Genomic DNA, 18,221 nt, shown 5'->3' with positions numbered 1-18,221 from the left:
TGTGTGTGTGTGTGTGTGTGTGTGTGTGTGTGTGTGTGTGTGTGTGTCTCAAAAGACACTGAGCTAGGCAGACCAGGCAGACCTCGGTTTAGAACCTGATTCATTCTGGCTGCCTTGAGGGTAAGTAGTTTACCATCTCTGAATCTCAGTTTCCTCATTTATAAATTGAGCATGGTAATCCTGGCATCTCACTGGGTTCTTGTGAGGATTTAAAAAATACAAGAATATAAAGTGCATAGCGTACCACTTGGCATAGTAAGAAGCACTTTAATTCTGTCAGTGTCATGCCCATCCACCCCTGTTATTCAATCTAACATCTTGCAAATAGTCACAGGCCAGATCAGGCAAAAGAGAATGATCAACAATCCAAAATTCAGCTCCAAACCTTAAAAAGCATTCAAAGGGCACATGTGCACTTAGAAGAGTTTGTAGGCACAAAGATCAGCACACAAATCCTGATACCCTATTATGCAAAACACAAATTTAGAAAAACATGGCAGTGAAACCAATATTACTCCAATAAAAGGATTTGCAGGGCCATACAAAATTAGCAAATCAAAACTTGTTTCTTAGATTAGCAAATAAAGGCATAGTTTAGAACCTCCTAACTTGGGCCTCAGTTTTCTTTGTACAATGAAGGCACTGGGCTGTCTCTTTCTAAGGGGTTCGATCCCCCAAATTCTATGATTCTAACAGAATGGGTTTAATGCCACTTTGCTTATTTTGTAACCTGTTAAATTATTCTGCATTTTACAAAAGCCATACAACCACTATGAACTGCACTATAATAGTAAGGCTGTTTAAAACACACACACACACACACAATTAAATAAGTGTGCTCCACAAATACCTTTAAGGGAGACCATTTGTTTTTTCACGCCATAATCATGAACTCAAACTGTACGGATGGATATTAATTCAGAATGCTGACCATTTGAATTTTCTCTGTGATACAGAACTACCCATTGGAGCGATTTATTTTTTCTTACTGAATTTACCAAACTGATGTGTCATTTGGGTGTCATGTGGGTATCAGTGAAATAACTTGTGTGAATGTCAAGAAATGTTTTTTCTCTTCCAAAAATGACCATGACAGGGATGTGGTGTGTTTTACTGCTGCTCTTAATTGTTAAAACACCCATCCATTTGGCACCTTTAACAAATGCTGAACACCTAAGTAAAACTAAACAGTTACGGGGGAAAAGGCTCAACTTTTAAACTAAGGGAGGAAGATGTAGGATCCGTCACAGACTAACTGTAAATACATGTAACAGATGTGACCAGGACTGTTGTTGAGTATGGATAATTTTAGAGCCCCAACTTTAAAACTACTTTGTAAAAGATGCCAAAGCTAGTATGTTTATCTTTTGCTCATAAAAGACTCAAAGGTAACCAAAGAAACTGTAGTTTTGTTATATTAGAAAATTAAACCCCTGTTCATCAATAAATTATAGACTCTAGGTGAATTTTTTTTTCTTCTGGTAACTTTGCCGTCCTACTTTTTAATGAGAATAATTTTCCAATCATCCAGGCATGTGGATGCTTTTAGCTAGTTTTAAGATCAATGATATAATGGATCTGAAATCCCTTTATATAAGTCACCATATAGGTTTCAAATATTTCTTAAAAATAATTCCAGAACCCACCAATTCTCCCCGTTAAGGTCATCCAAGCTCTGAACTATCATGGCTGAATTGTTTTAGTGCTCTCTGCTGAACACCTGCAAACATCAAACAAAAACTGCTGGTCCTTTCCTGGGTTGACAAAAGCCTTTCATGTGAAAAATGCTCCCTGGGAATGTCAGGCTGTAGCTCAGGTTACATTCCATTCTCCCTAGCAGCTTCACCATTTCTTAAGGTGGTAGGAAAAACCATGTTTGTGAAATGAAAGATTAAAGGCAATATGGCCACACTTTTTTTAATTCTCACATTGCAAATCACGAAGGAGCATCCTATATGAATGGAATCCACAGCTACTGAGAACTTTAAGCATGAAACATTACCATGCCTCACTCTGAAAAAACAGAGCTGGATTTTCCAATATGAACAGTTCACCTATACTTTGGATCTTTTTTCTCTGGACCCAAGTTTCAAAGCTACCCATGGAAGTGACATCTGAGCACCCTTGGGACAACGGATATTAACCTGATGTACATTTAGAAAATCATTTCTCAGTCCAAAGTTTCCTAGTTCATCCTTCCAGGAGCAAAATGCAGTTTTCCTCATTTTTTTTTTTTATTTGTTATGCTTTAAAAGGGACTTATCTTTGTTACTGAGTGGAAACAAAGCCACCTAACTGTGTCTTGGACAGATGAGAAAAATCAACACTCCAATCTGTACTATTATACTCCCCATCCTACTGCACTGGATGAATACCCTGCATTTTCAATCCAGCAGCGAGAACAAAATCGGCACTACACTTTTTACCTTTACAAGTAAACATTTGGGCCTGAAAACTACACCTCTGGTACAACGTCACTTAAAGTTTAACACCTTAAAAATAATCACAGCATATTCACTGGAAATATCACAACACGTCTCACTAAGGATGAAGCCTCTGTCTAGGTTTACGTATACAGATATACTGTCTTAAGAACTGTGTAAGTTTCAGTATATGATCATTTACCAAAATGCATTAATACATATTCATACTTATTCACCCTACACTCTGTAAACACTTAAACATCATAGCAAGGACTTCATTTAAATGCGAACATAGAAAAGGGACCAGATGCACAGTTATCTTTTTAAATGTAACACAATTTCATGCTTCTAAATCACCTTACTTTATTAAACTATAACTAATCTGATATACTTAATTATTCCAAATGTGTCAATTTTTACAAAGTACTAAGGAGTATTTTTGCACTGACTCTGAAAGCAGTCTATCTCTGAGCCTTTCTGACATAATCTACTTTCAGATTTCAACTGAATATACATTTTCTTAAGGAAAATCATGAAGTTACTGTCAGAGATAAAGTTAGCAACTGTTTTGATACTGTCTAACATGAAAAATTAATCTGCCTACAAGAGATACTTGTACTCATCTTTCCTTCAAAGTTGTATAGAGAACACGATAAAGAAATTTGGAAGATACAATACGAATACAACAACAAAAAAAATTTTAAGTCCCAAATGAAAATTATAACAGGGTCCAGGACAGTAAAACACAAACATATGGTCAGTAGCCCTTTTAATCAAAGTGGACCCCCCAAAATAAAAGATAAAATGTAACTATAGGAGGCATCTCATATTTCACAAATCAAGTTATAGAGATTAAAAAATCCCTTAGACTTATGGGGGCCAGCAAAAGGAGAAGTAACTTATTTGGAAATGAGCAACTTTTAAATGCCATTAATTTTATTAAAAAAATACCAATTATACAAATCACAAAGATGAACAGATTTCTTTCACCGCTACAACACCAAATGAATATTAAGAGATGTGAAATTATCTTCAATAGCTAACAGACAATTCCACTGGTATCTCACAGCTAAACGATGTCAACATTTACCAGTCTGACTTAAGAACAGGACTCTGTCTAATGTCCTGTTATGTACCACTGCCAGAACTCCTAAAATACTACAGCTGTTTAACAAGCATAAATGGATTTAAGCCTTGAACCTAAAGGAGAGCAATGTATGCCCCCTTCTGATATGAAATTCACTAGACAAAAAAAAATACGTTTTAAATGAATAGCATATTTTCAGTTTTCACTTTTAATAAGAGACCTTCAGAGAGTCCCCTATTAAAACTCCTCCTTAGATACCAGATAATCACTGCACACACAGATTCCTTTGTGAATAGCGCTAACGTCTTTTGAAAGCATCAGCCAAAGACCTTTCATTTATAAAATGTAAAAGTCCTTCCAAATTTGCAACTTTAAATATAGAAAAATTCATTGCACAAGTAAATTCTTTAAAAAAAAAAAAAAAGCTAAAGCACCAAAAAGGATATTTTAAATATAAATGAATTCATATTTCGCTCTCAGATTAGCAGGAGTCTCTCTATTTACAGCTATGGTTTACTACACAGCATTCATCTGCAAAATTAAGTGCTCATTTCTTTAAAAGGGTTAATTATACATAGTACCCAATAAAATTGATATTATTTACAAGGGATTTGCCCTTTTCATGAAAGTTAGATTTTTCCCTCTATTTTCAAATAAGGAAACATTAATTTATTCCCCCATGTTAACACTGCCTTATCTTCACGTGTTTGATTACAATTGTATCAGAAAATTGCTTTTAAAGTAAGTGATGAATTCTGAGACAGTTTCCTTGATTTTTTTTTTTTTTTTTTTTTAAAAACCCTACTTTTAATTTTGCAAAAGATAACGTTTTTGCCTAAGTTATACCACTAATGGATAATGAAATAACCATATCATTACAGGCTAAAATTTCAATGACTTTTTCAGAACACTTCAACAGAGCCAAAAATATACCATGAGTGAATAAACAGCTAAGAACATTTAACTATACACTAAGAAAAGAATTTACATACTTGAGCCAGTAAAATGTCCACTCGCCAAAGAAGTTGGTCCATTTTTCCCACTGCTCACAGGAGGTGAAAACATCTAAAAGAAACAAAGAAATATTACTGTTGAAAAGAAGACATTTGTGCCTTCAGAGTTCATCAAAGATCTTTCATACTCTCACTATACAATATACAGTTTATGCTAAGGGCTCATTTTAGTAAAATACATCACCATCCAACTTAAAACGAAAACAGGCACATTACCAATCACTCTCCCCCCACCCCAACCTTAACCACTGTTTTCTTTTTCCTCAGGTTCATTAGATCTCCAGAACTAGGTAGGACTACATTTTAAACCAACACAGTCCCCATAATGTGAACAAGATTCAGTTTGGAGGGCAGCAAGCTCTCTAGAAAACACTAGTTTTACAAAGGAGAAGAAAGTTGCTTGTTTTATATTGAAAACCTTGGCCATAAACGTGGCAATGTCCATTTCCATCCCGTATAGGATTTGCCTGTCATATGTGAACCCAAATAAAAATAAAAGTGCCACCTGCACTAAATTCTCATTTCGTCTCTAACATGAGAGCAATTTGAAGCAAGACTCTCTCTCCCTCTCTCTTTCTCTGCTCCTCTCTCTCTCTCTCTCTCTCTCTCTCACTCTCTCTCTCTTTCACTCTCTCTCTCTCTCCAGCATTTATTTCGACCCTAATTGGTTTCCCTCTTCTTCGACGTATGTAGTGGATAATGCGCACCTTCCCTGAGTCAGAGCCTGCAAAAAGCAAAGAAACGAATGGAGAAAGTGCAGCAAGCAGAAAGGGGGCTACAAAGCTGCCTAGGGCTACGTTTCCTGGCAAAACTTCCGAAAGCCATTTCTCCAAAAGGTCTAGAAGAGAAGCAGCAGCAGCAGCAATAGCAGCAGTAGCGGCAGCAGCAGCAGCAACATGAAAGAGCCCCACTTAGAAGGCGGTTTGGATTTTATTTGTGTGTTTTGTGGATTCTTTTTATTTTGCTTTGCAAATGCATCTTACACCAAACTCATTTGGCATTAAAAATGAATTATTTCCCCTGACATGTTTGGGACTTGGTATGGGGAAGGGAAGCAAAGGGATGGAGAAGGACCAAGTTCCGTCATAAAACTCCACAAGTGTGTAAGTTCTGCTTTGTGCTGATCTCACGACTCCGAGATTTACAAAGACCGTCTAAAGGGTTCTAAAGAATGTATGCTCAGCATATGCACACGAGTTTTCAGAATCCCAGGAAAAGATGTAATGAGGAGGACTACAGGTCCTACTAATCCAAAGCATCATCAGTTTAAAACTTTGAGACAACTGGGGTCTCCTATTTTCTCTTTTCCATTTTCAGAAAAAAATAAATAAATAAAATGAGTAGTGCACAAAGTATCAGTACTCTCAGTGTTCAGATAAGGTCAAGTTTAGGGGTGGTTTACAGTTTTAGGGGTGTCAGTTTTTCTCTTCCATTGGAGTGAGACTCCATTATTTGGGGGATTCGGTGGGTAGGGAATTCAAAAGCAAGTAATTAAGACTCTGAAAAAAAAAGCCTGAATCGTCCATCACACCCAAAAATTGTAGTTAAAAACTTATCAAAAAGACCTTCATGTTTACCAAGGACTCAGCCAATTAAAAATTATTCCTGTCCTTTAGATTATTATTGGTTTCTAGCTCAAAGTGTTTGGGTTTTTTGTTTTGTTTTGTTTTGTTTCACAGCTGTTGTTAGTTTCCACCGTTCTTTCTTACCGCACTGAAATCCAGTAAATCACTCAGCTCTTTGTCCGTCCCTAAGGCAGCCATTCGCTGTTGGTGATGCATTTTAGCAAAATCACACAAACCTAGAAACATGGAAATAACCGCAATCAGAAAATCCAGTCCCAATCCTTGGATAAAACACAATCGGATTTTTGGAGACTGGGGGGGTTGTGGGGTAGGGATGTGAGGGCGGATGGGAATAAGGTAGAAAGGAGGGAGGGACAGGAGAGTTGTTTTTTGTTGCTTTTTTTTAAAAGAAGGAATAGGCAGCAATAGCAAAAAAAAAAAACAAAAACACAAAAAACTGCTATTGATATTGTATTTCCAAAGAGACGATCAAAACTGGTAACATCCACTATAAAACCAAATCCGGGAAGGAAAAAAAAAAAAAGCCGCTCTTCAGCGCATCATTTTATGCAACAGGAGGTAGAGCGAGAAATGAATGGATCCCAGAGAAAAGAGAAACTACTCAGAACGATCCGGTCTCAACTTTCCCCCCACCCCCCCACACACACTCACACACACGCACACACGCTCACACACACGCTCACACACACACACCACTCCCCTCTGCGTTTCAAAGTAGCTATAAAGAAATTAAAGATGAGCGTCTCTGGAGTGAAAACACGTCCAAAGGGGGAGGGGTGACAGGGTCGACGAAAGCGGGGCGGGGGGGAGGGAAGCGGAGTGGAGGGTCGGGTCCCGTAATGGTCCAGCACCCTAATTTGTGAAAGAAAGGGTTGTAAAAATTAAAGTCAGGGCCTTGGCAAAGTCATCGGTCTCTCCAAGTGACACTGCCGGGGAGGGGGGGCCGAGGGGGGGTAGGGACGAGGGGGAGGGAAGAGGCGCGGGAGAGGAAGGGGTGTCTCCAGGGGGAGCGCCGGGAGCCGGGAGCCCGCGGCACGGGAGGCGCGGAGCCGCGTGAGGGGCCGCCGAGCCCGGAGCCCCACGCCGCCCGGCGCACCAGCCCCGCCGAGCCCCGCCGGCGCCGGTACCTACCGCCCGCGCGCGAGAAGGGGCTCTCCGTGCACCGCCGGCGCCGAGGCGGCGTTCATGTCTAACCACCGCCTCTACCTCCTCCGCCTGCGCCCGCGCCCGCTCCTTCCCCGCCGCCGCCGCCGCCGCCGCCGCCACTACAGATCCGCAGACACACAGCCAAGATCCCTGACTCTTAACACCAACTCTCTTCTCCGGGGAGGGGAGGGGACGAGGGAAGGGGGGGAGGGGGAAACACGCAGAGGCGCACGGAATTGCAAGTTCAGCAAAGAAATGGGTGGGGGGCCTCCGGCGGGGAGACGCGGCTCGCTCGGGTCGGGCTGGCTGGGATGCACCCCCCCCCGGAAAAAAAAAATCACACCACCCCCCCCCCCCCGCAAAAAAAAAAAAAAAAAATACAAACGAAATTTCATCGAGCACCTCATTTTCCCTCAGAACGTCAGTTACAATCTGAAGCCTGAACAGTTCAGTTTTTGCCCGTTTCATCCATCGGAGGCACTTTGAAATTTATTCGAGTTTACATCCCCTCCTTTCTTTCTCTGACTCTCGTTCCCTCTCACTCACACATCCACACACGGCAAAGCAAGTTTATACTAGGCTGCAAATACACGTGATGCAAAAAGACTTTGCCAAGAGGAACAATATTTTTCTTTTCCAGATATAAACCAAGCCACATTTTGCTGGGGAGATTTTCATGTCGGTAGTTCTGCGTTGGGGGCGAAACCTAAATTACATACGTTTTTTTCCCCTCCCTTTTAAGTCACAGAATAGTATAGCTGCAAACTTCAACAACAACAACAAAAAAGGCAATTTTTGAGGGTGGATGTTGTTTTGTTTTTACACTTGAGTTCCTAGGCATGCTAAGTCCCCGTTCGCCAGCACTTTAAGTTTTTAATTCAACATTTACCATTACAGGCCCTGCATGCTCTTAAAACATACTTTTTCACATCACTTTTTAGGATAAAAATTAAGCTGCATAATTCTATCGTTTCATAATAACAAGCGTACTTTATCCAGTATATGCAACATACGCTATTTTAACGTGTGTTAAAATACACATTCTATAAACCCTGTTATTGCTAGATGTGCGAGTACATACACAAAATGCATGCACACACTTTTTCCCATTGGCGATTATTTAATAGGTTGTTCCTTTTGTTTTAATAAAACACTGGGATCGACATTTAAAATATTAAATTCAATTACAAACAGTTTACTCTGACAGCAAATTGTAACGTTACCTTAAATGGCCACAAATATGCTCACAATATTCCAAGGAAAGTGACTTTAAAAAGAGAGACAAAAATCTTCTGCAAGTACTTAGTATCTCACATGTGTATCCCCCAAAAAAGTATTTTAACTGGTACTCAGTTCTGCTCCAGGGATATCCACAGAATACAAGATTATGCACCTGGCTCTGGTTTTTGTATATTCCACCATAAAACTGCAACAAAATTCCCTCCCCCAAAAAAGAAATCATTAAAAAAAAAAATCCAACAACTTTTTCTTATTGTTTATAAAAAAAAATCAACACAGGATAGTTATAATTTTTCCTCAAACAAATCTTGTTGGTGGTTTTTTTTTTCTTCTCCTCTTATAAAGCCTTAAACTTGTTCCAAGTTTAGAGGTGTCTCATCATCATCATCCTCCTCCTCCTGATCATCACCATTGACTCCCCCGTGGAGTCACATTGATAATAATAGGTTTCCCTGAAAGATACATTGTAATCCATTCACATCCGGGCACTGCGGACTTATAAAGAGAAGGCGCTGCGGCCGTGGCTGCTCCTCCAGACAATGACTGGGGAGGGGCGGGGCGGGAGCGGGCAACCATAGAGTAGTAAACAGAGTGCCTAGAGGGGCGACCAAGATGGCGGCGCGTGCGGGCCACGCCTCCTCCGGGAAAGGAGGCGGGTGGCGGGGTTTGGGCGGGTGTCGTGCGTGGGCCAGACCTGTAAGGGCTCTCGAGGCGGTGTCCGTGTTCACGCGCGTTGCTTCTTGTTCCCGGCCCTTGCCCTTTTCTGTTCTTTGACTCAAAAGTGTAGTTTCTAAATAAATTAAGGAATTAAACTCCAAAGACCTGCGCGGAGGAGTCGGAGTCAGTGAGGGAGGCTCGGGAGAGGGAGGCCTCCCCGACGGAAAGCCGGAGCCTGGTTCTCCCGTAGTGTGGAGCCGGCCCTCTTAGCGAAACTCGGGCGGCGTGGAGAGAGGCCGCTGAGCCGAGGTGTAGCTCCTGGGCCTGGAGAGAGATGTGGGTCTTCTCCTGAACCACCCGCATCCATCTTTTTCTTGGCCCCCGGAAAGTGAGAACTGTCTAAGTCCCGGAAGTCCACACTTGGAAAAGACGTTCGTTTATTCCCATGTAGGCTTAGATCAATTCCGTGCTGTGACCCACTACTGATTCAACGCCTCGTTCTGGCCCAGAAAGTTCTACCCTCTCTAGCCAGTGTTCTGGTCTGTGAAATGCAAATAGCAAATGTCCAATTTATGAATTTCGTAAGAATTAAAGGGATAAAGATAAAGACGGAGCTGCCCCGAAAGAAATCTTCCCTTTCCACCTCTTAATTCCTCGCTAAACCAACTGATATGTCTAATCTAGCCCATGGGATTTTAAATGAAGATTACTCTGAAAGAATAGCTTTTAGCCCTCCCACAGGAGAAAAGCAAGTAATAATGATAGGTTAACCCTTATATAGTGGGTTTACTATGTGCCAAAGACTGTTCTAAGAATTTCTCAAGTATTGGTTGTTTGAATCCTGAGAGTGGCTCTGTGGAGTTCGTGTTACTATTTGACCCAGAGCCCTTTAGTAAGTGGTACAAACTTGCCTCAATTACACGTTATTAAGTGATAGAGCCCACCTTGGAAGACAGGCAGTCTGCAGAGTCCACATCCAACCACATTCCTATTCCATCTGGCAGCGGGAACATCCTAATCTCCATTTTCTGATGCAATTCTGTGGCAGTGACAGAGTTCAGGTCAATTTTCATGATCTTTTGTTTACAGGTACGTTTTTTTTTTAATAAGTTTATTTATTTTATTTATTTTTGGCAGCGTTGGGTCTTCATTGCTGCGTGTGGGCTTTCTCTAGTTGTGTTGAGCGGAGGCTACTCTTTGTTGCGGTGCGTGGGCTTCTCATTGCGGTGGCTTCTCTTGTGGAGCACGGGCTCTAGGCACGAGGGCCTCAGTAGTTGTGGCACGTGGGCTCAGAAGTTGTGGCTCGTGGGATCTAGAGTGAAGGCTCAGTAGTTGTGGCACATGGGCTTACTTGCTCCGCGGCATGTGGGATCCTCCCGGACCAGGGATCAAACCCGTGTCCCCTGCATTGGCAGGCGGATTCTTAACCACTGCGACACCAGGGAAGCCCTATAGGTAAGTTTTTAGAGGACAAGAATTAGGGCATTTATAGGTTGTTTCCTGTCTGTTCACACACACTGTGCAGATTCCTGTCTTTTATACCCGTTCCATGTCCTCATCTTAAAATAAAATTTTACATTTAGACACCACTTTATGCTGCTTTATCACAAGCATTATCTCTGATTCTCAGAATAAGCCTCTACCCTTTCAACTGAAATGATGTAATAAAAAGATCACAACCGTTTGTTTAGGAGAAATATTCTACTGTCTCTACCTCTAATCCGCTCTGTGACCTAAGGCCTCATGTCAGTGTCTTTTACTGTAAAAGGCAGAGACCAGATTTGATAACCCCATAAGATTCCTCCTAGTTTCCAGATTTTAAGACTCCCCCTTCCCCTGAATTTCAAGGGGAATAAATGATCTGTACAGAAATCAATGATAGGATCAGATCTAGGACCTAAATGGACCTAGTTGCTGGCTAGTGCTTTTTTTTTTAACTGCACCCTACAGAAAACCATGCAACTGCCCTTCCAATTTTAACTAAGGGACAAATTTGAATTGTTTCTGTTTTTTTTCCTGACCTAGTTCACTTCTACCCCCAGCTTCTAGATGTCTTCGAATATGTCATGTTAATGTCATCTCTGGGAGATATCTTATTCACCTACTGGGATACTGAGAGAATTTAATTAAAAATCTGCATGAATGCAAAAAAAAAAAAAGCAATCAGATAATAAACTATGGTCTCTAAGCGAGAACCATGAAAAAAATAGGTATACTTAGGAATATTGGCATCACCTTAGAAAAAAAGACTCAACAGAGTCTTATGAAATGTAGATAAAAAGGGAGATGTAGTAGATATGTTTTAGGATGCCTGCTCTATCATCTACAGAATTCTTTCCCTAGGAACCTGTTCATAAATCCTGATAAAGAGGTAGAACTTGATGTGGGTGCCACGTGACTCCTTCCTGACCCAGCCCCAGCTGATTGGACCACAGGAGCTAAAAGAGGAGGAGATTGACAGTGGTCTATAGTGAATGGATCTGACATGTTGGAGTCAGCTGGCCAGAGGTGGTGTCAGGAAGCCAAGCCTTGTGAGAGCCATGGTTATGGGGAAACAAGAACCATGAGTAAGCAGAGGAAACTGCTCTTCAAATAAGAAAGAAAGGTCTTGGAAGTTCGGAGAAAAGCAGACAATTTAGTCCTAGGAAGAAATGTCTAGAGATACTTTCCCAATTATTTGAGGACTACCTTGCCTCCTGTCCGTAAGAAAGCTGATTCCTGCAGTGCTCCCCTTCCCTGAGTGAGCTAACCTGAGTACTTTTCTGATCCTTACAACTAGAGAGTTTAACTAGAGGGAGACGCAAGAGGGAGGGGATATGGGGATATATGTATACATATGGCTGATTCACTTTGTTACAGCAGAAACTAACACACCATTGCAAAGCAATTATACTCCAGTAAGGATGTAAAAAAAAAAAAAGAGTTTAGCTAGAAAATAAAGAGCTTTGGATTTCAGCATTTCTAAACAGTCCTTAACATTAAAAAAAAAAAAAAAAGTAGTGTCTGCTATTCAAGGTGTAAACAATTTGTTCCACTCCCACATGGCAGAGATGCTATCCAATATATTGTACCACATATAGGCAGGACAGTATATACAATTGTCATTCCCTTTTCTAGCATGTTATAACGTTGGGTAAGTTTCACACCCCGTCAGACGTAAAAAAAGATAACTTGTCCTCAATACATTACATGACTGGTTAAAATCAAATGCAATAGTGGAGATGAAAGTGCTCTGCAAATAACAAATTCCAATCAAACGTAAGGCATCATTATTGCATAAACTGAGTTGATGCCTAAAGATAACATTTCTTTCATAGGAGTGTGAGAGGCATGGCAAATATTGAAACCCAGTGAGTCATAGAAAAGAACAGACATTGAAGGGTGCTTGGGCCAAACCCTTCATTTTAGTGGAAGATGTCAAGGCTCAAGTGGGATGACTCGTCCAAGGTCACATTGCTAATGAGTTACAGAGCCGCAAGTAGCCCTCCAGGAACTGAGTGCCAGTTCAGAATGTCATGCCATTCTCCTTCAAATTCATCCAGTTTGCTCCTCCCCAGTCTTACCCATGTTAAAATGAATAAGCAGACAAAACCACAAACAACAAAATCAGATCTCTGATGATATAATGAAATTCATCTAAAAATTCAGCAAATAATTTTTGAGTGTCTTCCTTATGTCAGCAGCTATTCTTTCAGGACCTGAGGCAAAAACAGAGGCAAAGAAAGCAGAATGTTATAAATGTCAAGGGCAGTCTTGATTGAACGGCAAAGTCACAGTGAGCAAGATACAGCCTGTGGCAGACATGTGAAAAAGGGAGGGCTATCCCAGCATATTTTTAGGTTGATATATCAAAAGGGTACAACCATCCAGGACTCCGAACTGGAGCCTCAAACATACTGCAAGCGTGAGTCAGAAAAGCAGCTGTCAGGACAGAAGGGGAGGGATCCAGTCAGTGTGTGTAAAAGAAGGCCAGAGCTTCATCATACACAAACAGCCCCGCATACCCCAGGGCCTTTGCATTTGCTGGTCCCATGATCCTTTCCCTTGGCTGTTCACACACTGGCTCCTTGTCATCCTTCTAGTCTCAGTTTAAACATTACCTCCTCCTGGAGACATTCCTAACCATTCTGTCTAAAGTAAGTACCCCATCTTTTTATTCCCTGACAGCAAATCAGTTTTATGTCCTTAGTGGAAACTTTCCCACTTGGGACCCTTTTGGTCATACATTTACTTTTGTATTGCCTGTCTCTCCCATCAGACACTGTATGCAGGGACTACAGGAATCTTGTTCCCCTTATGTACACACACCTAATATGTGCCTGACACGTATTAAGTGTTGAATTGCTATTTGTTAAACAAGCGAATGAAGAACCAGTCTTTATGCTCAAGAAGCACACTATACTGAAGAGTTTCAAATCAGTTTCTCTTAAGGTTTCATTTTCAGCTTGATTTCATTGTTGGTAAATGTTGCTGGTGAATATTCAGTTTGATGTGCAACAGACCACGAGCCTCTCATCATCTGAATCCTAGACCCTAAAGATAGGAAGGTTAATTGCCTTAATTTACCAAACCATGGGGACAGCCTTTTCATTACTACAAATAAAATAAAAGGTGCGGTCATTGTATCGCTTCACTATTATAACATTTTAGGGATGAGGAAATTGAGGCTTGGGGCACAATAAATTTCCTGAGGTCACACAGCTACTATATGGCAGAGCTGAGACTTAAACACAGGTAGACCATTCTTCTGCTTACAGCTCAGCGACACGTGCCATGGCTGTGGGTCTTGGCCAACTGCGTAAGGACAAGATCTGCACATGTTGAACTTTTAAACTTGCAACACACACAAGGGAGAGGATGAGACCTCCAGGGTACAGACAAAATGCGTTCTAAACATCTTCATTTCTTCTCTGGAACGCTATTTCTGCCCTATTCTCCCAATTTGCAAGTTCCTCAAACAATGACAAAACCCTTAAAATAGAAACTGTAACAGAAAATAAAACTGTAACAGAGAAGAAGTTTTATGATTAGGAGGAAACCTTCTAGAAGGCTGGCACTAAATCTTTTGAGTCGTCTTTAAATCACCAAAACTTTGTGGACGCTAAAATCGAAAGATTGTCAGTTTTATTTTTTTCCCTTTCCTTTCCCAAACCCCCAAAATATCTAAAAGTAGGTAAAATCAAAATTCTGCTTTCCCAGAATTATGATTTAATCTGCTGTCTTTCCACTACACCTTGTACAACTATTTATGCATGGATCCCACTGCTGTGAAGTTTTTGGTTTGTTATGTACACTATTTCAGTATATATTCCCTTTATAAAACTGTTTCTCTGTCATAGTTTGAGTGTTCTATTTTAAGAGTTTTGTCATTTTTTGAGAGACTTAATAGATTGGGATAATAGGGCAGGAATAGGGTTCCAGAGAAGAAATGAAGTTACCGCATAGAGAGTATTTTGTCTCCACTCTGGTGGTCTTGTCCTGTATGTGTACTGCAAGATTAAAAATCCAATATGCGCTAATTTTCTCTGCCATTGGCCGTGGCATAAAGCCATGGCACGTGTCACTGAGCTGTAAGCAGAGGCATCGCCTGTGTTTAAGTCTCAGCTCTGCCATATAGTAGCTGTGTGACGCCAGGAAATTTGTTTTGCCCCAAGCTTCAGTTTCCTCCCCACAAAATGGGTAGAACAATCTGTCATAAAATTATTAGAACAGATTAAATATAATATTATTAGCAAAAATACTTAGCACAGTGCTCATCCAATGATTGTAACTTAACGATTATAACATAGAGTATACCTTAGTGTCACATTTTTCAAATTGCAGGTCTCAACTCCTTAATGGCATGAAATTGATTTAGTGGTTTGTGATCGACTTTTTGTTTGTTTGAAGTGAAACCGAATAACAGAAAATATCAATATGCATTGCATGAATTAAGAGTAAGTGTTTTACAAAAGTCTGTTTCAGGTGTCTATACACAGCATAGTGTGTGTGTGTGTATCAGGTGACCATCAAAAATGGTTAAAACCAGTGCTTGAGTAGATGGGCTTCATTTGCTAGCAAAAGTATTCGTGAAGCATATTCTGGGATTATAACGGAGGAGAGAAAAGAAAGCTAATCACCTTCTCATTCTGTTTCTTCTCTTCCCAAACTGCATACTATTTCAAAAATCAACAGCCACCCCTCACTGAAGCAAAGGAGGTAGATAAAAAGATAAAAGGTTTTAAAAAAAAATAATGTAGGAAGAATAGAAGGACTTTTGGAAAACAGCAGGAGAAACTTTCCCCTATTCAATAGTGCAATAAAACTCACTGAGCTTAATATACCTACCCTGGTTTTTAAAAACCCTTCAAAAACTGCTCCTGGGGCTTCCCTGGTGGCGCAGTGGTTGAGATCCGCCTGCCGATGCAGGGGACACTGGTTCGTGCCCCGGTCCGGGGGGATCCCACGTGCCGCGGAGCGGGTGGGCCCGTGAGCCATGGTCGCTGAGCTTGTGCGTCCGGAGCCTGTGCTCCGCCACGGGAGAGGCCACAGCAGTGAGAGGCCCGCGTACCGCAAAAAAAACCGCTGCTTCTGCCCCTCCACTTAGCTCTCCAACTCAATCTCCAAGTCCTTCCCTGAAGGAAGTTTGGTCTTCAGTCAACCTTTATTGAGCAGTGTGTCTATGAAAAACACTTTGCAAGGTGCACTGAGGAATTCAAGATGGAAAAACAGGTCTCTGACCTCCCAGCATTCATACCCTAGCGGGTAAGCCAGACATACATAAATCACCCCAACTCCTGACAGACTGAGCTGAGAGCTATCAAAAGGGAAAATCATGCCAGGAGACTATAGCACAATGAGTAATTATCAGCTGAAGAAATCTAAGAAGGCTTCAGAGATGCATTTAACCTGGATCTGGAAAGAGAAATGGTATTTCCATCAGGCAGGTAGAGAGAGAAGGCCATTCTGGGCTGACTTACTAACTCTGGCAAAGGCTGGAAGGCTAGAGAGTGAGGACCTCGTTAGGGTTTGTGAGTGGAACTGAAGGACTAAAAAGTGTTAAAACTCATTTGGCAAATTTGGACCCGTTGGCCTTTATTCCCAAAGCATGGAACCACCAGGGTCATGCACATGGCAGCAGTGGTCAGAAATGACTGAGAAGATCATTCAGGAGACAATATGGTGGATCACTAAGGTAAGAAGAAACCGAAGGCAGAGGCCAGTCAGAGTTAGAAAGCTATCGTGGTTCTCTCAATGGGCGATTATGAGAGTCTGAAGAGGGACAGGGGCTATGGCCATGGAAACTAGAAGAATCATCTAAGAGATGCTATGTATAGGTTACTAGAAAAGTTATTTTGTTACAAAGCAATAGAAAAATCCATTCAAACTGGTGTAAACAATAGAAGGCTTGCAAATTTAAAAAGTCTAGAGCCATCGATTAGGACTCCAGCTTCATTTCTCCACATTTCTCTCAGCTCAGCCCAAGTTTATACATCAGGTTCATTTCCCCATGTTCCCAGAAATGGCTCCCACCCAAAACTGAAGCTATAAGCATTTTTGTTCGCCTCCAGGAGGATATAGTTGCTAGTTCACCCTGAGCCATGACGCTAAAGTCTCAGCTGAACTCTAACTGTACCAACTTAGGAAGACACCCACTTTTGACCCAAACCATGTAATGACTGGTTTATGTTCATCCCTAGGTAATTATGTTGATAAGACTCAAACCAGTTAAAGCCCACTCTTGGAGCTGAGGTGAAGTCAATCCTACCCAACTCCCAAGTCTTACTGTATACTGGGGGAAGGGAAGTTAGGGTTGAAGAGACAAGCACGGGGTTTGCCAAGTTTTCTGGACATTTGTGCCACTATGCATTTATTAGTTCTCATCTTTTCTCTTGCTAGAACTGACCTGACTCATGCAGTTCAGTTCTTACCAGTTCAATTCTTATCTCCCCTTTGAAGTCTGCTCTGACCTTTTGATCTTCTCCCATCACTTCTTACTCTGAACTAACTCATTTACTTAAAACCAAAACTTTAAAAATTTCTTCAGTACTACATACATACAAAAAGAAAAAAGTCTACAGCTTGATAAAGTGTTACATAGAGATATACCTCTGTAACCACCCCCAAATCAAGATATAGAACATTTCCTGCAATCCCAAAGGCTACCTCCTTCCTCTTCAAAGTCATACCCACACTCTTTGACTTCTATCACCAGAGATTAATTTTGCCTATTTTAACTTGGAGTCAAGTTAACGATTAACTTGGAATCATCCAATACATATTCATGTGTATCTGGCTTCTTTCACTTACCATTACATCTGCAGGATCCATCCATGTGGTTTCATATAGGAGCAGACTGTTCTTTTCATTGCTGTATAGTATTCCATTGTAAGAATATATAACAATTTATCCATTCAATGCCCCATTCTCCACCCCCCGCCCGCCAATTTCAGTTTTCAGAATTTTGGCTGCTATGAATAAAGCTGCTTTAAAAATTCTATACATGTATTGTATATACATGGTGGATGTACGCACTTATTTCTCTTGGGTCTGTACCTAAGATGTATCTACTATATGTCTAGAATAGCTAGAATTGCTGGGTCACAGGTGGCACATTTTAGTTTTGGTAGATGCTGCCAGACAGTTTTCCAAAGAGGTTTGACCAATTTGTTCTTGCGCCAGCAATGTATGAGATGAACCCATTTATTTTTAGTGTGAATTATTGTAATTTTATGTTTATATATTGTCTTCCCCCACCAATTAGACTCCAAACCTCTAGAGAGCAGACACTGTCTTAGGGTTCTTTGTTGTTCCAATGCTTAACATTGTGTTCTACACAGGCTTAGAGATTTTGTCAATTTTCAACAAATGTCTAGCTATGAATTTTTAAATTTTGTATTTATTATGTTATTAACTAATAATCAATAACTTAATTGATAATAATGTGTTTTCCAATCCCACTTGTGGGCATATAGCGAAAAGAATTGATAACAGGTTCTCAAAGAGATATTTGCACACCTGTGTTCATTGCAGCACGAGGTACAGGGGCCAAGAGGTGGAAGCAACCTAAAGGATGAATGGGTGAAGAAAC

The 18,221-nt window shown here is 40.9% G+C and overlaps 1 protein-coding gene across 15 annotated transcripts in view; it reads right to left on the bottom strand.

The window, feature by feature from the left end:
* TCF4 (transcription factor 4) overlaps nucleotides 1–9,014 on the bottom strand; it is a 360,905-nt gene extending 351,891 nt beyond the window's left edge. For 3 of the 15 annotated variants that reach the window (XM_029217298.1, XM_029217344.1, XM_029217326.1), the window contains exons 1-3: nucleotides 7,241–7,882; nucleotides 6,233–6,324; nucleotides 4,503–4,575 (exon numbers count right to left, since the gene is read on the bottom strand). In XM_029217298.1, the coding sequence (XP_029073131.1) occupies nucleotides 4,503–4,575; nucleotides 6,233–6,304 (145 nt within the window). In that variant the 5' untranslated portion in view covers nucleotides 6,305–6,324; nucleotides 7,241–7,882. Of the gene's footprint in view, nucleotides 1–4,502; nucleotides 4,576–5,028; nucleotides 5,364–6,232; nucleotides 6,325–7,240; nucleotides 7,883–8,478 lie in introns of those variants that run through there. The other 12 variants (XM_029217362.1, XM_029217416.1, XM_029217423.1 and 9 more) reach the window with 6 other exon arrangements.
* Between the last annotated feature and the right edge of the window lie 9,207 nt (nucleotides 9,015–18,221).

This window comes from Monodon monoceros, unplaced genomic scaffold, assembly GCF_005190385.1.
Source record: "Monodon monoceros isolate NGI ecotype Baffin Bay Population unplaced genomic scaffold, NGI_Narwhal_1 Super_Scaffold_1, whole genome shotgun sequence".
NCBI lineage: Eukaryota > Metazoa > Chordata > Mammalia > Artiodactyla > Monodontidae > Monodon > Monodon monoceros.
The sequence above is the reverse complement of the archived record's forward strand: the minus strand, read 5'-3'. Positions and strand labels throughout refer to the sequence as shown.